At 49.4% G+C, this 17,877-nt stretch overlaps 1 protein-coding gene and 1 long non-coding RNA gene across 15 annotated transcripts in view; one reads left to right on the forward strand and one right to left on the reverse strand.

Moving 5' to 3' along the window:
- LOC140614734 (uncharacterized) overlaps positions 1–5,903 on the reverse strand; it is a 33,124-nt gene extending 27,221 nt beyond the window's left edge. For both annotated transcript variants that reach the window (XR_012015513.1, XR_012015512.1), the window contains exon 1: positions 5,822–5,903. This is a non-coding gene — a long non-coding RNA (uncharacterized lncRNA). The remainder of the gene's footprint in view (positions 1–5,821) is intronic.
- The window catches only part of PLEKHA7 (pleckstrin homology domain containing A7), a 220,197-nt gene continuing 208,060 nt past the window's right edge, over positions 5,741–17,877 (forward strand). For all 13 annotated transcript variants that reach the window (XR_012015511.1, XM_072793905.1, XM_072793907.1 and 10 more), the window contains exons 1-3: positions 5,741–5,873; positions 5,968–6,044; positions 6,139–6,196. Coding sequence is in view for 12 of the 13 variants with exons in the window: in XM_072793905.1 (XP_072650006.1) it covers positions 5,791–5,873; positions 5,968–6,044; positions 6,139–6,196 (218 nt within the window). In the remaining variant the exon portion in view is untranslated. The remainder of the gene's footprint in view (positions 5,874–5,967; positions 6,045–6,138; positions 6,197–17,877) is intronic.

Below are 17,877 nucleotides of genomic sequence, written 5' to 3' on the forward strand. Positions count from 1 at the left end.
AGACTCCCCACTGGTGTGGGGCTCAATCTTATGACCTTGAGATCATGACCATAGCTGAAATCGACCTTTAACTGACTGAGCCACCTAGGCACATCAGGAGTATTTTATTTAATTTCCATATATTTACTAATTTTTCAGCTTTTCTCCTCTTATTGATTTCTAGTTTCACATCATTGGGGTCAGAAAAGATACTTGATATGATTTGAATCTTCTTAAATTTGCTACAACCTGTTTTGTGACTTACCGCATGATCTCTTCTGGAGAAGGATCTGTGTGCACTTGACATGAATGTGTGTTCTGCTGCTGTTAGATGGAATGTTCTATAAATATTAGGTCCATTTGGTCTAAAGTATCATTCAAGCTCATAGTTTCATTATTGATTTCCTGTCTGGGTTATCTATCCATTGTTCAAAGTGTGGTATTGAAGTTCCCTGCTATTATTATATTGTCTATTTCTCCCTTCGGATCTGTATTTGCTTAATATACTGAGGTGGTCTAATGTTGGGTGCATATATATTTATAATTATTTTCTTGATAAATTGCCCCTTTATCATTATATAATGATCTTCTTTGTCTCTTGTTGCTGTTTTGGGTTTAAGATCTATTCTACCCCTGTTCTCTTTCAGTTTCCACCTACACGGAATTATCTTTCTCCAATCCTTCACTGTGAGCCTACGTGTGTCCTTACAGCTGAAATAAGTTTCTTGTAGGCACCATATAGTTGGGTCTTGTTTTTTTATTTTAATTTTTAAAATTAAAAAAACTGTAATTTATTTTTAAAAGATTTTATCTATTCATGAGACACACACACACACAGAGGAAGAGACACAGGCAGAGGGAGAAGCAGGCTCCATGCAGGGAGCCCAACGTGGGACTCAATCCCGGGGCTCCAGGATCATGCCCTGAGCCAAAGGCAGATGCTCAATCATTGATCCACCCAGGCATCCCAAATTTTTTGAAAAGATTTTATTTATTCATGAGATATACATAGAAAAAGGCAGAGACATAGGCAGAGGGAGAATCAGGTTCCCTGCGGGGAGCCTGATGTGGGACTTGATCCTGGATCCCTGGGATCATGCTCTGAGTTGAAGGCAGATGCTCAACCACTGAGCCACCCAGGCACCCCTATTTAATTTATTTTTTAAAAAGATTTAATTCTCAAAAAAATAAAATAAAAAATAAAAAATAGATTATTTATTTTAGAGAGAGTGAGGGGAGGAGCAGAGGGAGAGAATCTTTAGGCAGACTTCCTGCTGAGCATGGAGCTGGACTTGGGGCTTGATCTCACAACCCATGAGATCACGACCTGAGCCAAAACCAAGAGTCAGATGCTCAACTACTGAGTCATTCAGGCACCCAGGGATCACACCCTGAGCCGAAGGCAGATGCTCAACCACTGAGCCACCCAGGTGTCCCCCATTATTTCTTTAAATAAGCTTTCTTCCCCCTTCTCTCTCTGGAACTGCATAATTCATAAATTATTTCTTTTGATGTTATGCCATAATTTCATGTAGGTTGTCTTCACTCTTTTTTTGTTCTCCTCTGACTGGATAATTTCAAAGTTCCTATCTTTTTTGTTTTCTTTAAAGATTTAATTTATTTATTTATGAGAAACACTGAGAGAGGGAGGCAGAGACACAGGCCGAGGAAGAAGCCGACTCCTCGTGGGGAGCCCAATGCAGGACTTGACCAGGGGACCAGGGGATCACGCCTTGAGCCAAAGGCAAATGCTCAACTGTTGAGTCACCCAGGCATCCCTCAAAGTTCCTATCTTCTAACTCACAGATTCTTTCTTCTTGATCCATCCTGATGTTGATATATTTTTTAAAGATTTATTTATTTGAGAGAGAGGTGGGGGAGGGCAGAGGGAGAGGGAGAGAGAGTCCCAAGCAGACTGTGCTGAGCAGAGAGCTCAACACTTGACCCAGAGATTATGACCTGGGTGGAAACTAAGAGTCTGTGGCTTAATTGTGCCACTCAGGCACCCCCTGTGGATGGTTTCTTTTCTCTCTTTCTCTTTTTTTAAGATTTTATTAATTTATTCATGAGAGACAGAGAAAGAGAGAGACATAGGCAGAGGGAGAAGCAGGCTTCCCACAGGGAGCCCGATGCTGGACTCGATCCCAGGACCCCGGGATCACACACTGGGCTGAAGGCAGACGCTCAACTGCTGAGCCACCCAGACATCCATGTTGATGGTTTCTATTTCATTCATTGTATCTTCAGCTCCAGAATTTTTTTTTTTATGATTTCTACCTGTTAAACTCATTTTGTTCATGTATTGTTTTCCTGATTTCATTGAATTATCTGTGTTTTCCTTTAGCTCAATGAGTTTCCTTAAAACAGGTATTTCAAAGTATCTATTGAGTAAATTGTAGGTCTCCATATTGAGGTTGATTACTGAAAGATTATTGTGATCTCAAGTTTTGTATTGCTGTTTCTGTGTTTGAAATGGCAGTGACCTCCTCTAGTCTTTAGTAACTGCCATCTTTTTTTTTTAAAGATTTTATTTATTTATTCATGAGAGACAGAGAGAGAGAGAGAGGCAGAGACACAGGAAGAGGGAGAAGCAAGCTCCACGCAGGGAGCCCGATGTGGGACTCGATCCCAGATCCCAGGATCATGCCCTGAGCCAAAGGCAGGCACTCAAATGCTGAGCCACCCAGGTGTCCCAGTAGCTGCCTTCTTCAATGCACCTAAACTTGTGTTTTTCCTCCAGCTCCGTGCTGGAACTTCTTCATTCGAAACCGGGACTTCTGCAAAGACTCTCTCATCGGTAAGTGATTATCCAAGACAGTGCTTTCCAGGGGCTCCTGGACCATGGCTGAGAGGGGTTGGGGTTGGTTCATGGGCCACTGCAGGGTCCACAGTGGGACCAAGGTATGTATGCCTATTGCCCAATGCAACATGTAGGTGAGACTCTGCCTAGGTCCCTTGACATATGGTGCTGGATTCCACGTCCTCCAGAAAAGTACTTTTGTCCATACATGGATGCCAAATTATTGTTGTTGGGGGTGGGTGGGGACACAAACAGGGGTATCTTATTCAGCCATGATGCTCCCTATACATTTTTAAAAAAAATATTTCATTTATTTATTCATGAGGCGGAGACATAGAGAGAGAAGTAGGCTCCATGCAGGGAGCCTGATATGGGACTTGATCCCGGGACTTCAGGATCATGTTCTGGGCCGAAGGCAGACACTCAACTGCTGAGCCACCCAGGCATCCCTGCTCCCTATGCATTGATAGTAGTATACCAGGGCAGCCTGAGTGGCTCAGGGAGAAGCAGGCTCCATGTAGGGAGCCCGACGTGGGACTCGATCCTGGGACTCTAGGATCACACCCCGGGCTGAAGGCGGCGCTAAACCACTGAGCCACCAGGGCTGCCCAGCTCATTGTTTCTAACAGTAGCATAGCCTCCCATTGTAGGAGTATGACATAATATAATTAACCTTTTCTTTTCTATTTAATTGAAGCATAATTGACACATGACATTATATTAGTTTCAGGCGTACAACATAATGACATATATTATGTCAATTTGTGTTTTTCCTCCATATAATGACATATCATTATATGATAATCACAATATATTAATTTTAGGTGTACAACAATATATACAAATGATATTGCAAAATATCACAATAAGTCTAGTTAACATCCATCACCATACAAACCTATTCTTTTTTGATAGATATTTAGGTTGTGTGGAATCCTTTATTAACTATTGACTGTGCTGCAGCGAATACACTGGTACACAGGTCTTTGTGTCTCTGTGTGAGCACCAATGTAAGATAAATTTCTAGTAGTGGAATAGGTAGGTCAACAAGTATATGCATTTAAGTTGTAATAGCTGTTGCCAAATTACCTTCAAAGAGGCAACCATTTTATAATCCCACCAACAAAGAATGTCTTTCTCTACAATGCACATTTTTTTTTGCCAATATGATATCTAAGAACTAGTATCTTAACCTTAACTTTAATCTGCATTTCTCCTATTAGGAGGTGGTTGAGTATCCTTTCATTTGTTTAGAATCCACTGGTATTACTTTTCTATGAACTATGTTCATATCCTTTGCCATTTCATTATTTTAAATTAATATTAAGAATAAAAACACAACTTTCTCATTGTCATTTGCTGAAGAACCTCCTCAAAGGCAGGAGGCCCCCTCAAACAAGTATTCAGTGGTCAAGTGGTCAGTGGTCTCCACAATCACACCAACTCCCCCCTTTTTTTTTAAACTCGTAACAGTCTCCTTCCCCAACACCACTGTCTTCTCAAGGATGGGCACCTTTATGATCTCTTCAACATCCCATACCCTTCCCATGAGCCTGTGTTTGCTCTCCCATCCTTTCCCTCTGGGGTGCTCTCTTCTCATTCAAACCTGACCATTCTTTCTGGGCACAACTGGTTTCCACCTGCCTGGGGTGCTTTTCTGAATAACAGTGCCTAGGCTACCTAGAGTCTCCTGGGAGCCTCTCCCCACCAACTGCAGCCTATACCTCTGGAAGGTTGGGCTTGACATCTCCCAGAGTCTAGCTTCCCCTCTGTCCGCGCTCAGCATACAGGGGTGCCAGTGTGGAGTGTGTCTTAGGCACTTTTTCAACATTTATTGAATGTGTACACGAGTCAGGCACTGCTCTAAGCACCGGGAATGTGGCAGTATATGAGACAGAACTAGGTCCCTCCTCTCCGCCCTCTGACATTTTAGCCTGTTGCTGGTAGCTCAGCCTACAACATAGACAATAAGCACACACACACGCACAAGGATGCCAACTAAGTGTATACACGTAATGGAATAGACAGTGGAGGGAGGAGGGAAGAGGTCCCCTTTGGATCAAAGGGGTCAGGGGAGGGATCCCCCAGGAGCTGAGATTCCAGCATAGGCCTGACTGTGAGAAGGCTCCAGCCATGTAAAGAACTTTCCAGAGGCCCCAGAGAGGCCCAGTCTGGCGCTTCTGCTCTTCTAAAGATAGAGGAGATGCAGCCGGTCCACAGCGTCTGTCACTTGACAGGAACTAAAGGCAGACAGAAGCCTAGGATCCCAGCAACTTCGGGGCTGTGTGTGTGTGTGTGTGTTGTGGGGGGGGGGGACCCTGCACCCTCCTTCTTCATCTCCCAGCTGCAAACCTGGGGAAATAAAATCTCGCTTGGCCGGTATTCGTGGGCCACCTGCCGGGGGCCAGGGGCCAGTTAAGCACTTTCCAGCTTTGTGACTTCACATACTCTACACGACAATCCCTCGTGATACTTACTATAAACTTTATTTTACAGCGGAAGGAAAAAAACAAAAAACAACCACCGAGGCTGCCCAATATGGATGCAACCTGTTCCGATCTGCGCGGGCCAGAAAGCGGAGTTCGGTTTCCTGGAGGCGGGAGGTCCGCGGTGGGGGTCGGGTGTGTGTGGGTTCGGGGCGCACCTGCTCCCCGGAGTTTGCCCGCCGCGCCCCGGCAGCGGCCCTGGGCCCCGCCCGGGTCTCGGCGGGGCCTCCGGGCAAGGGGCGCGCGGCGGGGCGGGGGCGGGGGCGGCGGGGCGGGGGCGGGGACGGGGACCGGGACGGGGACGGGGACAAAGGCCGCGGCCGCCGCGCTCGGGTCGGGCCGAGTCCCGCGGCCGTGCAGGCGCTCGGGGCTCCCGGGACCAAGCCGCGCGCCGCGATGGAGCGCCCCGGGGCGCCGCGGGGGCCCGCGCAGGCCGAGCCCGCCGCCCCGCCCCCTCCCCCCCCGCCCCCGCCCCCGCCCCCTCCCCCTCTCCCGGCGGCGGCGGCGGCTCCGCGCTCGGCGAACATGGCGGCGGCGGTCGGGCGGGACACTTTACCTGAGCACTGGTCCTACGGCGTGTGCCGGGACGGCCGCGTCTTCTTCATCGAGTGCGGCGCGGGGGCGCGGGCGGGGGCGCGGGCGGGGGCGGGGGCGCGGGCGGGGGCGCGGCGGCGGCGCTAACAGGTGCACCTCTCTCCGCAGCGACGAGCTCCGCCGCACCACCTGGCTGCACCCGCGCACCGGGGAGCCCGTCAACTCGGGCCACATGATCCGCTCAGGTGGGGGCCGGGCCGGCGGGGGCTGGGGGCTGGGGGCTGGGGGCTGGGGGCGCCCGGGGGCTCCAGGTTGACCCGGCTCTCTTGCTTCCCGCAGACCTGCCCCGCGGCTGGGAGGAGGGCTTCACGGAGGAGGGCGCCAGCTACTTCATCGAGTGAGTGGCCCGCGCGCCGCTTCCCGCCCGCACCTGTGCTGTGCGCGGGGTCCCCGCCGTCCCCGCCCGCGCGGCCCGAGAGGCTGGGCGCGCACAGAGCCGCGGCCGCGCCCCGCTGGGGTCCTGGGCGCGGGGTCCGGGCGGGGCCGCCGGCTGCCCCCCCCCCCCAGCACCCCGGGTCCTGCACCCGGGCGGGATTCGGGCGCGGGGTTAGGGCCCCGGCGGCGGCGGCGCGGGCTGGGCCCGTGGAGCTAGGACTTGCGCCCGGGGTCCCGGACGGAGCGCGGCGGGGAGAGGCGCAGGGAACCCCCCGGGAGAGGCCTCGGGCGTCCACCTGGTTCCTGGGGCGACGGTGCAGCGTCGGGACCGCGCCCCCTCCCCGCCTGGAGCGCGGGGTGCGGGGTGCGGTGGGGGCGGGGAGGGAGCCCCTCAGCCCGAGGTGCTGCTCGGACCCCCGCGGCGCCCGGCGGGACGGTCACTCCTGCCCCCTGGAGCCGAGCGGCACTAGTTCAGGCAAAGCCCGCGGGCGTCGCGCCCCGCCGGTGGCCGCGGACCCGGGCGTGCGGAGCTGCGGCCCCGGGGCTAGGTTAGGGCCCCGCCCCGCCGCCCCCGCGCTCCGGCCCGAACTTTCCCGCGCGCGGCGGGTACCTGTTGTCTCGCTGGAGCACCCGGCCGGCGTGCTCGCCAGTCGACCCCCGGCAGTCGGAAGCTGCGCTTGGTCCTCAGCCCGGGGCCTGGCACAGAGTAGGCCCTCGGGAAATCCTCGTGTGCGGAATGAATGAACTAGCCAAGGGCTGCGGCTGGACGGTGGTCTGACAAGTAGCGTCACTTGGGGGGGAAGGGGGGGCTGCGAGTCCACCAGCTCGAAGCACTGCTCGTCAGTAGTAGAGCAGCATAGTCGGAGCTTGATGGTCTCGGAAGATCCTGGATCCCCCCTCCCTACTTTGGGCTCTTGCAGGATGTTTGAAATCCTGGTGGATGAGATGTGTACAACTGAACACTAGGGCTCTGGCTGGGGTCCTGCCTCATGTCTGTGTTTGAGAGAGAAGTTGGGGAGCTGGTGAAGACCTCAGAGCCCCTCAGTCATGGGCCTGGCTGGTCATAACTGCATTTATTAATATTTATTAGATTTCTCCTCGTGTGCCACACATTATTCTAAGCATTGGAACCACAGAAGTGAGTAAGGCAGACAAGGTCTGGATGCTCAGGGGGCTTGCAGTCTAGTGGGGAGAGGGAGCAGAAAATAAGTTAAAAACCAAGAATAGGATCCCTGCGTGGCGCAGCGGTTTGGCTCCTGCCTTTGGCCCGGGGCGCGATCCTGGAGACTCAGAATCGAATCCCACGTCGGGCTCCCGGTGCATGGAGCCTGCTTCTCCCTCTGCCTGTGTCTCTGCCTCTCTCTCTCTCTCTCTGTGTGTGTGACTATCATAAATAAATAAAAATTTATTTAAAACAAAACAAAACAAAACAAGAATAGGGCAGCCCCATGGCTCAGCGGTTTAGCGCCGCCTTTAGCCCAGGGCGTGATCCTGGAGACCCAGGATCCAGTCCCACGTCCAGCTTCCTGCATGGAGTCTGCTTCTCCCTTTGCCTGTGTCTGTGCCTCTCTTCTCTCTCTCTCTGTGTCTCTCGTAAATAAATAAATAAAATCTTAAAAAAAAAAAAAGAATAATGTCAATGGTGACTACTGTGCAGAAAATTAAAATAACGTAGTGTGATATCAAGTGACTGAGTAGTGGTGTTGGATTGAGAGGTCAGTAGTGGTGTTTCTCAATAGGTGACATTTATGGTAAAATTTGAATGACAGGGAAGAGCCATCTTTGTGTTGATGAGACGGCAAAGCATTTCTGGAGGAGACCAGCCAGGGCAAGGGCTTCAAGGCAGAAAGAGCTTCAAGTTCAAAGAACCGAGAGGCCAGTGTGGCTGGAATGTGGTGAGCAAGGGAGAAAGTAGCAAGAGAAGAGGTTACAGATAGGAGAGAGCAAATGGTGTAGAACTTTATGAGCCAGGGCAGGGAGTTTTTAAACTTTATTCTAAGCCCAGTGGGAAATCACTAGGGGAGGGGGGTGTTAAGCAGAGGAGCAATGTGATTTGATATGCATTTTTAGAAAGATCATGCTACCTGCTGTATAGTGGACTCTATGTAGGTGGGTAACTGTAGCGGGCAGGGTAGTAGTAGCGGGTTGTTGCTGTAGTCCAGGCAAGAGTACATGATGACTTGACTGAGGGTGTGGCCCTGCAGATGAAGGGAAGTGGTCATATTCAGGCTTGTTGATTTGGATGCAGTCTGTGAGAGGAAGAGAAAAGACGACTCCCAGAGGCTTGAGCACCTGAGTGGATGGTACTCATATCACTCAGATGGGAGGGCTGGGGGGAGGAGCAGCTTTGGAGTGAGGGAGCGCATAAGATCTTGTCTTGACATTTGAGATATGAGTATGTCAGGTAGTCGGATGGATGTATCTGAAGCTCAGGAGAGAGAGAGAGAGGACTGCAGAGGTGTATTTGAGTATTATAGGTGGTATTCAAGGCCACAGGATTGGTTGAACTCACCTTGGAAGAGAGTGTAGACAGGAAAGATGACCTAAGCCTTGAGACATAGCAGTGTTTAGAGGTTGGGAAAAGAGGTGGATCTAGCAAAGGAGATTGAGAAGTTAGGAGAAACCCCAGTAGAATGAGGGGTTCATAGAAGCTTAAAGGACAGAACCTGACTGGAGTAGGTGGATGGGAAAATATGGGGTGCAGAGTTGGGGTCATAAGTACAGGTGAACCTTTTGGGTAATTTTCTTATGAAGAGGGTTTGAGACATTCACTGAGGATTGGGGAGGTTGTGGGTTTGAGGTGGGGGAGGTGTCCTGTTTATTTAGTGGGGAGATGAGAGAGCATGTTTTGTTCCTTGGGAATGATCCAGTAGAGAGAGAGAAATGGATGATGCAGGAAGGAGATAGGGCAGTTCCTGGAGCAGTGTCTCTGACAAGGTGAGAGGGGGGATCCAGGGCTTAGGTTTCAGTGGTCCCAGCTGGGAACAGGGCCTTTTTTTTTTTTTTTTTTAAAGATTTTATTTATTTATTCATGAAAGACACAGAGAGAGAGGCGGAGACACAGGCAGAGGGAGAAGCAGGCTCCTCGGAGGCAGCTCGATGCGGGATCCCAGGACCCTGGGATCACACCCTGAGCTGAAGGCGGATGCCCAACCACTGAGCCACCCAGGCATCCTGGGAACAGGGCCTTTCATCTGCATGACAGGAGGGAGGGATGCCCATGCCAGAGCCCATGCTAGGAGGTTGGCAGGTTTGGTGAGGGGAGACGTGGGTATTTCTGTCTGATGGTATCTGTCTTTTCCATGAAGTACTAGGCTGGGGGAGTACTAAGTCTTGAGCTGGGGGGCTTGAGGGCTGGGTAGAACTCTGTCAGCCATTGCCACAGCCCCCTGACCTTCTCTCTTTTGCTGACTCTTCTGTGGTGACTCCGTGAAGTTCCTAGTGATTATCCTATAGCAAGCCCTGGCTCCCCACTCCCCAGGGTCATCCCAGGCCTAGGGAAAGCAGCGTGTGACAGGTCCCCGACCTTCAAAGGCCAGCCATACAGGGGGGCTGGGACACTGTGGCAGCCAACTGTGTTTTCTTGCTCCTTCTGAGACAACTTTTGTTTTTTTTTAAAGATTTTATTTATTTATTCATGAGACACACACACAGAGGCAGAGACATAGGCAGAGGGAGAAGCAGGGTCCTTATAGGGAGCCTGATGTGGGACTCTATCCTGGGACCCCAGGATCACGACCTGAGCCGAAGGTGCCCCCTGAGACAACTTCTTGAGAGACTGAGGGTTTGGGAGTAATTGTTCTCCTTTTCCTTACATAAAAAAATCAGTCAGTCAGCTTTCTTAGATTTGCTGTGATAATTTCAGAATGTTCTATTTTTGGGGGTTCTTCTTCTAATGTGGCTCAGTTAGAGGGACAAAGCATTGGGACAGCTGGTTTTATTTTCCCCAGTGGGTCCTTGGTCTGGAAAGTTGTGTAAGGTTTTCAGGATGTATCACTTGCTCCTGATATTTAGTGGATGTTTGGTACTCTTCAGTGTACATTTCTTTCTTTATTTTTTATAGTTTCTTTTAATACAAGATTCTTTAACTCTGCTGTACTTAAGAAAATCCAGTCTCATGACCCTGAGCTCAAGAGCCTCATGCTTTACCAACTGAGCCAGCCGCCCCGGAGTACATTTTTAAGCAGAAAAACTTGAGCTAAGGCAGGTGCATTTTAATTTTGATTTCTGCACTTGAGTTCAATTTTGGATTAGGGGCAAAACATAAAAGGAGTTTACTCCTGGTTCCCCTAATTCTAGACTTGGTGATGCTGATATCCTCTTTAAGAAGACTTATACTCTAGGAGCACCTGGGTGACTCAGTTGGTTAAGCCTCTGCCTTTGGCTCAGGCCATGATCCTGGGGTCTTGGGATTGATCCCCACATGAGGCTCACTGCTCAGTGGGAGTCTACTTCTCCCCCTGCCCCTCTCTCTTTCTTGCTTTCTCTCTCTCTCTCTCAAATAAATAAATAAAATCTTTTAAAAATATATGTATTTATTCATGAGAGAGAGAGAGAGAGAGAGAAAGAGAGAGAGGCAGAGACACAGGCGGAGGGAGAAGCAGGCTCCATGCAGGGAGCCTGATGTGGGACTCGATCCCGGGTCTCCAGGACCACACCCTGGGCCGAAGGCGACGCTAAACCGCTGAGCCACCTGGGCTGCCCAAGACATTAATTATTAATTAGTAAAAGAAATTTGGCAGAGGAGCCTTTTCAAATATGAGATCCATGAGGGTAAAGTTCTAGAACAGGCCTTGTGAGGAAGAGTGTTAGCACTGGGCTGGTTTTCGGGGGTTTTGTGGCACTCTGTGGGTTGGGTTCTCCTTACAGCAGGCTTTGTATAGGTCCTGAGTCAATAAAGAGGATGAATGGAGAGAAGAGGGGGTGTTGGCCACCCTGTCTGGACCAAGGTTGTCGCTTGAAGACTGGTACCCTGTTCTACATCTCTGAGACTTGGTGCTGGGCTCTGAATAGGGTCTTGGTATTTATTGAAGCAGTAGTGTTTTAAGGGACTCAGTGAGTTTAGTAGTTATTCCAGGTTTTAGAAAACTTGCTGGAGAGGAGATCAGGGGTTAGGAGAGGCTGGGTAAGGTGACAGAAGCAAAGCAACTAGGAACCATGCCTGTCAAGGCTGGTTCTTGGATCCCAGCCCTCCTAGAGATAGTTGCTTGCTGCCAAGAACAGCATTTGAAGGAAGAACCTGGCCTCCTGTGGCTCCTTCACCTCATAACCTCATGCTCTGCATCTGGGGAATGGGACATCTGTTGGCATTCCCTCCCTAATTCTCTCCCTCCCTGGTTGCCAGGCCCTGGAGTCCTCTGTGAGTTGGCTCTAGGGTTTGGGCAGAAAGCAGCTGATTACACAAGGTCTCTTCTAACTTTAAGTCCCTTGGTTTTAGCTTTGGAGATTTACAGGGGCATCCTATGTAGGTGTCATTCTCCTTGTGGGTGTCCAGCCCCAAGTGAGGCCAGTGAGGCTCTTGGGAAAGACTTTTCTGAGGCTTAGACACCAAGACTGACTTTTCCCTCTCTAGTTCTTTGGACCACAGCAGGTCCTGTGTGGCTACATGATTTGCAGGACTCAGTGAAAAAAGAAAGTGCAAGGCTACTTGTTCTAAAAACCTGGAAAAAGGTGCCCACTAAAGATATTAAAGTGTAAACCTTTTCCCTTTCTTCTGTAGTTTCCCCCCCCAGTTTTTCATGGTGTTTTTTAATTTGCTATTCAAAGTCAAAAAATCAAATTATTAGCATGACTCTCAGGTTCATCTCTGTTTTGTGGAATATTTTGAATGCAAACATCTGGGTGATGACCTTGTGTGCTGAGCCACCACCAGCACCACCATGCTCACTCCAAGATAGCACAAGGTAAGAGTACTGGTTCTCAGTCTCTCCTGGACAGGCATGAGGAGCAGGGAGGCTGTGTGGGGCTTGGGGTTCTAGGTACCTGGGAATAGGTAGTTAAGACCTTGTCCCATAGAGGCAGGGAGTTGGGACCACTCTTGAGCCAAGGCTTTAAGCCTCCTTCAGAAGAGTTACTTTTCTAGAGATAATGCTAAGTATGTACAGTGTGTTTTTGTATTCAGCAAACCCATTTTCTCTGAAATTAAAAGGAAAGAGGAATTGGGGAATGAAGGCTAAACCAGGGAAGACAGAAGGTCCAGAGGGGTACCCCAATGGGGCGTAGGCACCAAGTACAGAAGGCCCTTTGGAAAAGTCTGTGAATACTGGAAGGCCCAGGAAGGTGCCCTCCTGAGATTTAATTATGCCATCATCCAAGGGACAGTTTTCCAGGCCCCCCCTTTATTTCCTGTCTGCCACATTTTTCTCCCCAGAGAAATGTTAAACTTCATGTTAGTGGAATTCGTCTTGTAGAGTGCCAAACTTTTGGTTCATTTATTTGCCCTCTTTCTCATTTGTCATCTTTCTCATTGCCTGGAACAGCAGTTCCAGAAACTTGATTTCAAACCAGAAAGCAACAATTCTGCAAAGAATTTCTGGGAAATGGCGGCTCACATCTATTTAAAATGGAAATGCTGAAACCTCTTGTTGAAGGTTAAGAAAAGCTTCCCCCAGCTTGGCCAGTTTTGGCATAATCCCACACTTTACGTTTCATTTCCTGGTTGTTTTATCAAGAGTGAAAACTGGCTCAGGGATTGAAGTGTTAGGTCCTGTACAAAAGGAACAACAGCGGTGTTGTGCAGAAAGCAGAAGGAAGGATTAGGAGCCGTGATTTGTACCACGCTCTCAAAACCATCCCAGAAAAGATCTGGGAAAACCTCTTTAGGAGAAACGGTTGCAAGTTGCTCTTAAGGCTGTTTACCCCTGAGCCGGGTGTGCTTCAGAGAAAGGACAGGGGAGGGTGGTGAGGAGAGGTGCTATGCCCAATTTCCAATGCTGTGTGTATGGAGAGGGTGTGTGGAGGTTTCACGTGCATTGGTGGAACTCTATTCTCATGATATTTATGGGAGGAAACTTTGGGCTTCTTAAACTAGGGCTTCAGGGGGATCCCTGGGTGGTGCAGCGGTTTAGCGCCTACCTTTGGCCCAGGGCACGATCCTGGAGACCCGGGATCGAATCCCACGTTGGGCTCCCGATTGCATGGAGCCTGCTTCTCCCTCTGCCTGTGTCTCTGCCTCTCTCTCTCCCTCTCTTTGTGACTATCATAAATAAATAAAAATTAAAAAAAATAAAATAAACTAGGGCTTCGGGAAAATGGAGTCTACTTGAGAAAGCACATCAGAATGTGGACTGTTTGGTGATTTAATGAGGTGCTTGCTCCAGTTTTCCCATCTCTTCGGAAGACAGCATGGGTTAGAATCTCTGCTCAGTAAACTGGCATGGTGTCTTAGGTAAATATTGGCAGAGGGAGAAACACGGAGGAATATGGTTTTATTTGCCTGTTGCTTTTAAATGGCTGTCAAAACATTTGTTCCCAATTTTCTGAAATGACAAGTGTTTGGGGTTAATGTTTTATTGTTTACAGAGTGCTTCACGAACATTATCTGGTTGGAGGCTCACAGTTATTGCATTTTTTAGTGCAGAAAAGTGGGCTCAGAGCGATTAAGTGACTTCGTAAAGCCTCACGCTGTGTTAGTTCAGCCTCTTCAGAGTGCGGAGAAGAGGTGGACATGTGTTGTCTCAGTCCCAGGATTCTCAGACTTTGCAACCACAGCTGAGTGTCAGAAGAGGATGAAGGCGAACTTGCCTGGGAGATTGGATGGTAGGAAACGTCATCAAAATGTGGGTACTACCCAAAAATTTATGTAGACTTATTATAAAATCTCTTTCCATATCTTCCATTAAGATCAGTGCTTTGGCAGGATGTATCATGTTCATTGTATGGCTTTGTGTTTTCCTGAACAGAAATATGTATTCCCGGGACACCAATTCCCCTGTTCATTTTTTTTTTAAAGGTTTTATTTATTCATGAGAGACACAGAGAGAGAGAGAGAGAGAGAGAGAAAGGCAGAGACACAGGCAGAGGGAGAAGCAGGTTCCACTCAGGGAGCCTGATGTGGGATTCGATCCTGGGACTCCAGAATCATGCCCTGGGCTGAGCCACCCAGGGATCCCTCCCCTGTTCATTTTAAGGGACAGGGGAGTGTGGGGACTGCTCATTGGCCTTCCAGCCTCTCTGGGCCATACATCTCCAAAGGGGGACGTATAGGCCCTGAGGAAGACATTAGCAGCTGTTGTGACCTCGGGTCATTTTTTGCCTGGACTGAGTTGTGTCAGACCTCCTCTCTGTCTCCCATCCAGCCTACTCTGGGTCACTTGGATGCTGGCTGGGTTTTTCTAGAAGCCAGAGCATAGCCAGGCAGCTTTATCATGCAGAAAAATGTATAGGTACTGTGTATGTGGTGGTTGTGTGTGTGTGTGGAGGTGGTGTAGGAGCATTGGCTCTGGATTTCCAGCTTCTGACTCCAGTTCCACCAGTTAAAGCTCCTTGTCCTTGGTAGGTTACCTACTCCCTTTAAGCCTTGCATCCTCACCAATGAAATGGGGATCAATGTGGGGATTACATGAATTATTTAATGGAAAATGTGCCAAGCAAGTGCTAGTACAAATGCCCAGTAAATGTGAGTTTCTTTTTGTACAACCACACAACTATGAGATGGGGTGGAAATGTGAATTCTGAATCCCAATTGCGTTCAACTGCTGCTGGAGATATCTGGTACCCTCGAACTGGGGTTGCCTGGGTCAGGAGCATGCAAACTGTAGGACTCAACTCAGGATTTGGACCAATAAAAACTATAACCATTATGGTTATTAGAAGGATGTCCTCATTCTTGGGAGATACGGAAGTATCAGCTCCAAAAGGTTGAGAGAAAACTCTGTGTGTGTGTGTGTGTGTGTGTGTGTGTTTGTTTTGAGGGGAGCAGATGATAGAGCAGATGGAGCAACGTGTTAACCATGGGTGAGGCTGGGTGAGGGGTGCTGTTCTTGCACTTTTTCACTAAGTTTAAAATGATTTCCAAATTAAAAATTAAAAAAACAACACTAACCTTGACCATCAGGGCTATGCTGTCCCAAGGCCACAGTACCTTGTCCAGGCTGCAGGGACCTAGGGACCAAGAGCCCAGGGTAATGAGGTGTGAAAACGCTCCTGAGTTGGCTGTTTCCTGGGCATTTAGAAGGCTGCACAGATGTCTGCTCTTTAATCTGGGTAGCCACCTGGTTATCGGCTCTGACTGCTGAAGGACAGACTTATGGTCTGGTACTGCCTGGGCCACAGATGTCAACAGTAATAATCTTCATGGTACTCTATAGTTGAAAAACACATACATTCCTTTTAGAGGCAGGTATTCTTATTATCTTTTTAGCTTCATTTTACAGATCAAGCAGTGGAGGCTGGGGGAGGGACAGGGGTTAAAAGATCTAACTGATGCCAGAGCATCAGTAGGGGAGCTGCAACTTAGAACCTGAGTCATCTTGGCTCCACATTTGTGTACTGTTTCTACCATGGTGTCTTCTGACTCCCATTGCCACTCCCTCTATACTGAATCCTCCCCCCAAATTGGTCTTCTGTACTTTCCCTCACGACCCTTTGGGCCTCATTCAGAAAGTCTCCTGCAGGGTAGATGAGTGATGGGTGGATTGGATGGTCCCTAGGCAGGACAGGGGGCAGGTCCCTGGTGCTCTGGGAGAGTGCCCCCCCCCCCCCCCGCCCCCGTACCATGTCAGCTGACCACAGCTTAGGGGCTGATGAGCCTCTTAAGCCTGCTTATAGCCAGGCCGTCTCTTTCAGCTTCTGCCAGAAGAGTGTTTCCAGCGTCACGGCCAGTGTTCTCAGGGTTTCTCAGGGGCTTTTTCTGCCAAGGTTGAGCCCTGACCCTCTCGAGGTCTGACAGCTTGGAGTTAGCATGCAGTCTCTTTTAGAGGCTGCTGGCTGCCTCTTGTGCTTCCCTGGAACAGTCAACAGTGCAGGTGGGGTGCAGTGCGCTCAGGGGTGGAGGAGGCAGAGGGCCCATTCAAGCCCTCTACCCAGGCCCCTGGCTACACAACCTCCAGTGTTCTCTCCCCCTGGGTAAAGTGGGAGGTGAGACAGTCTCCTTCCCAGGAGGAGTAGAGCCAGAGCAATGTTGTAGGTTAGTGCAGTCACCTTTGCAACGATCATATCCTCTTTACTTACAAACTGTGTTGTCTGTGGATGTCCACAGATGGAACCAGTGGGCCACCTTGAAGAGTGGTGAACACCTTATTGGAGGGACAGTTAAATGAGAGGCTTTTGTTCCAGGATTCATCTGTTGGGTCACCAGACTCTGATGAAGCATGTGCTATATGCCAGTTTCCACACTGGGTGCTGTGAAGAGAAATAGCTAACATCATCTCTGCCCTTCAGCCGTGCCCAGTCCAGGAGGAGAGAGGGACACTAGACAATTTCAGTATAGGTGACTGGGGGTGGGGGCCCTGAGGACAGGCCCTAGGGAGCTTCAGAGGTTGAATGTGAGAAAGGCCAGGCAGCCATGGGGCAGAGCAATGGGCAGCCCAAGGCAAGAGAGGCCATTGGAGGAAATTAGGAACTAGGGGCTGTGGGCGAAGGTAAAGTATGTGTGTGCTTGTCTGTGTCTTGAAGAGCCCGGTGCTGAGTTGAGGCATAGGGATTGGGTCTGGATAATACTCTTCACTAGTAGCTGGGCTTCAGGAGAGTGGTGTAATTGGGGATATTGTCCTAGGGGTTCCCCGACTCCAGTGTCTGAGGGGTGATGCTGCTTGGGGGTTATAAAACATGAATTCTGGAGTCTGAGTACCAGGGTCTCTGCAGCCGGCTTAGACAGGTCACTTAAGCCTCTTCAGAGGTTTCTTCATCTGTAGAATGGGGACAACGACTCTACTGTTGACTTAAGGATAGTGCCTGGCAAATTGCACTTGCTGTGTAAGAATGAACTATTATTATTACTACTCCTAGAAAGGAAGCCTGTTTCTGTGGTGAAGTGTGGCACAGTCAGGAGAGAGCTGTGGTTCATTGTTTTGAGGGAAATCTCCTAAGATAAGGCTAGCAGGAGAGAGAAGTGTGTTTTCTTGTTGAGACTTGTCTTCAAAAAGAAGCTGAGCACTAAATCGTTGGTGCCTAAATATGAAAGAAATGATTCTTCATCTTTGAAGCCCTGTGTGGATGTGTCCAACTAGCGAGAAAATGAATAGGTGTCTTGGGCTTATGATCAACACATTTTCCAAATGGGCAGTTTTGATCTATTCCTCTTTCATCCTCCAGCCCCACCTCCTGGTGAGACGGTTCCATGGTGTTAGTATTAGTGTTTGCATTGCCTGGCAAGGCATCTAGCTTTTTCTTTGGAGGTAATGAACCCTGGTACCTATGCCAGAGCACTTGACGAAGGAGTAGTGAGGCAGACATGAAGTAGTGACTGTTCTGAAATGCTGAGTCAAAACTTTCAGGGGTTGGGACAGGGAATCAGCATTATTACAAGTTCCACGAGTGATTCTATGGACACGGGAAGTGAAAACATCTCAGAGCTTCAGCTTCCCCACAATAATGATATCGTGTGATAATAATAATGCTACTTTCCTTCCTGGTGTTGTTGAGAATTTATTGAGAATCTGATATGGTGGCCTGTCTGCAGCTCCTTTCGGCACATGGTAGGTG

Source organism: Canis lupus, chromosome 23 (assembly GCF_048164855.1).
Source record: "Canis lupus baileyi chromosome 23, mCanLup2.hap1, whole genome shotgun sequence".
Classification (NCBI taxonomy): Eukaryota; Metazoa; Chordata; class Mammalia; order Carnivora; family Canidae; genus Canis; species Canis lupus.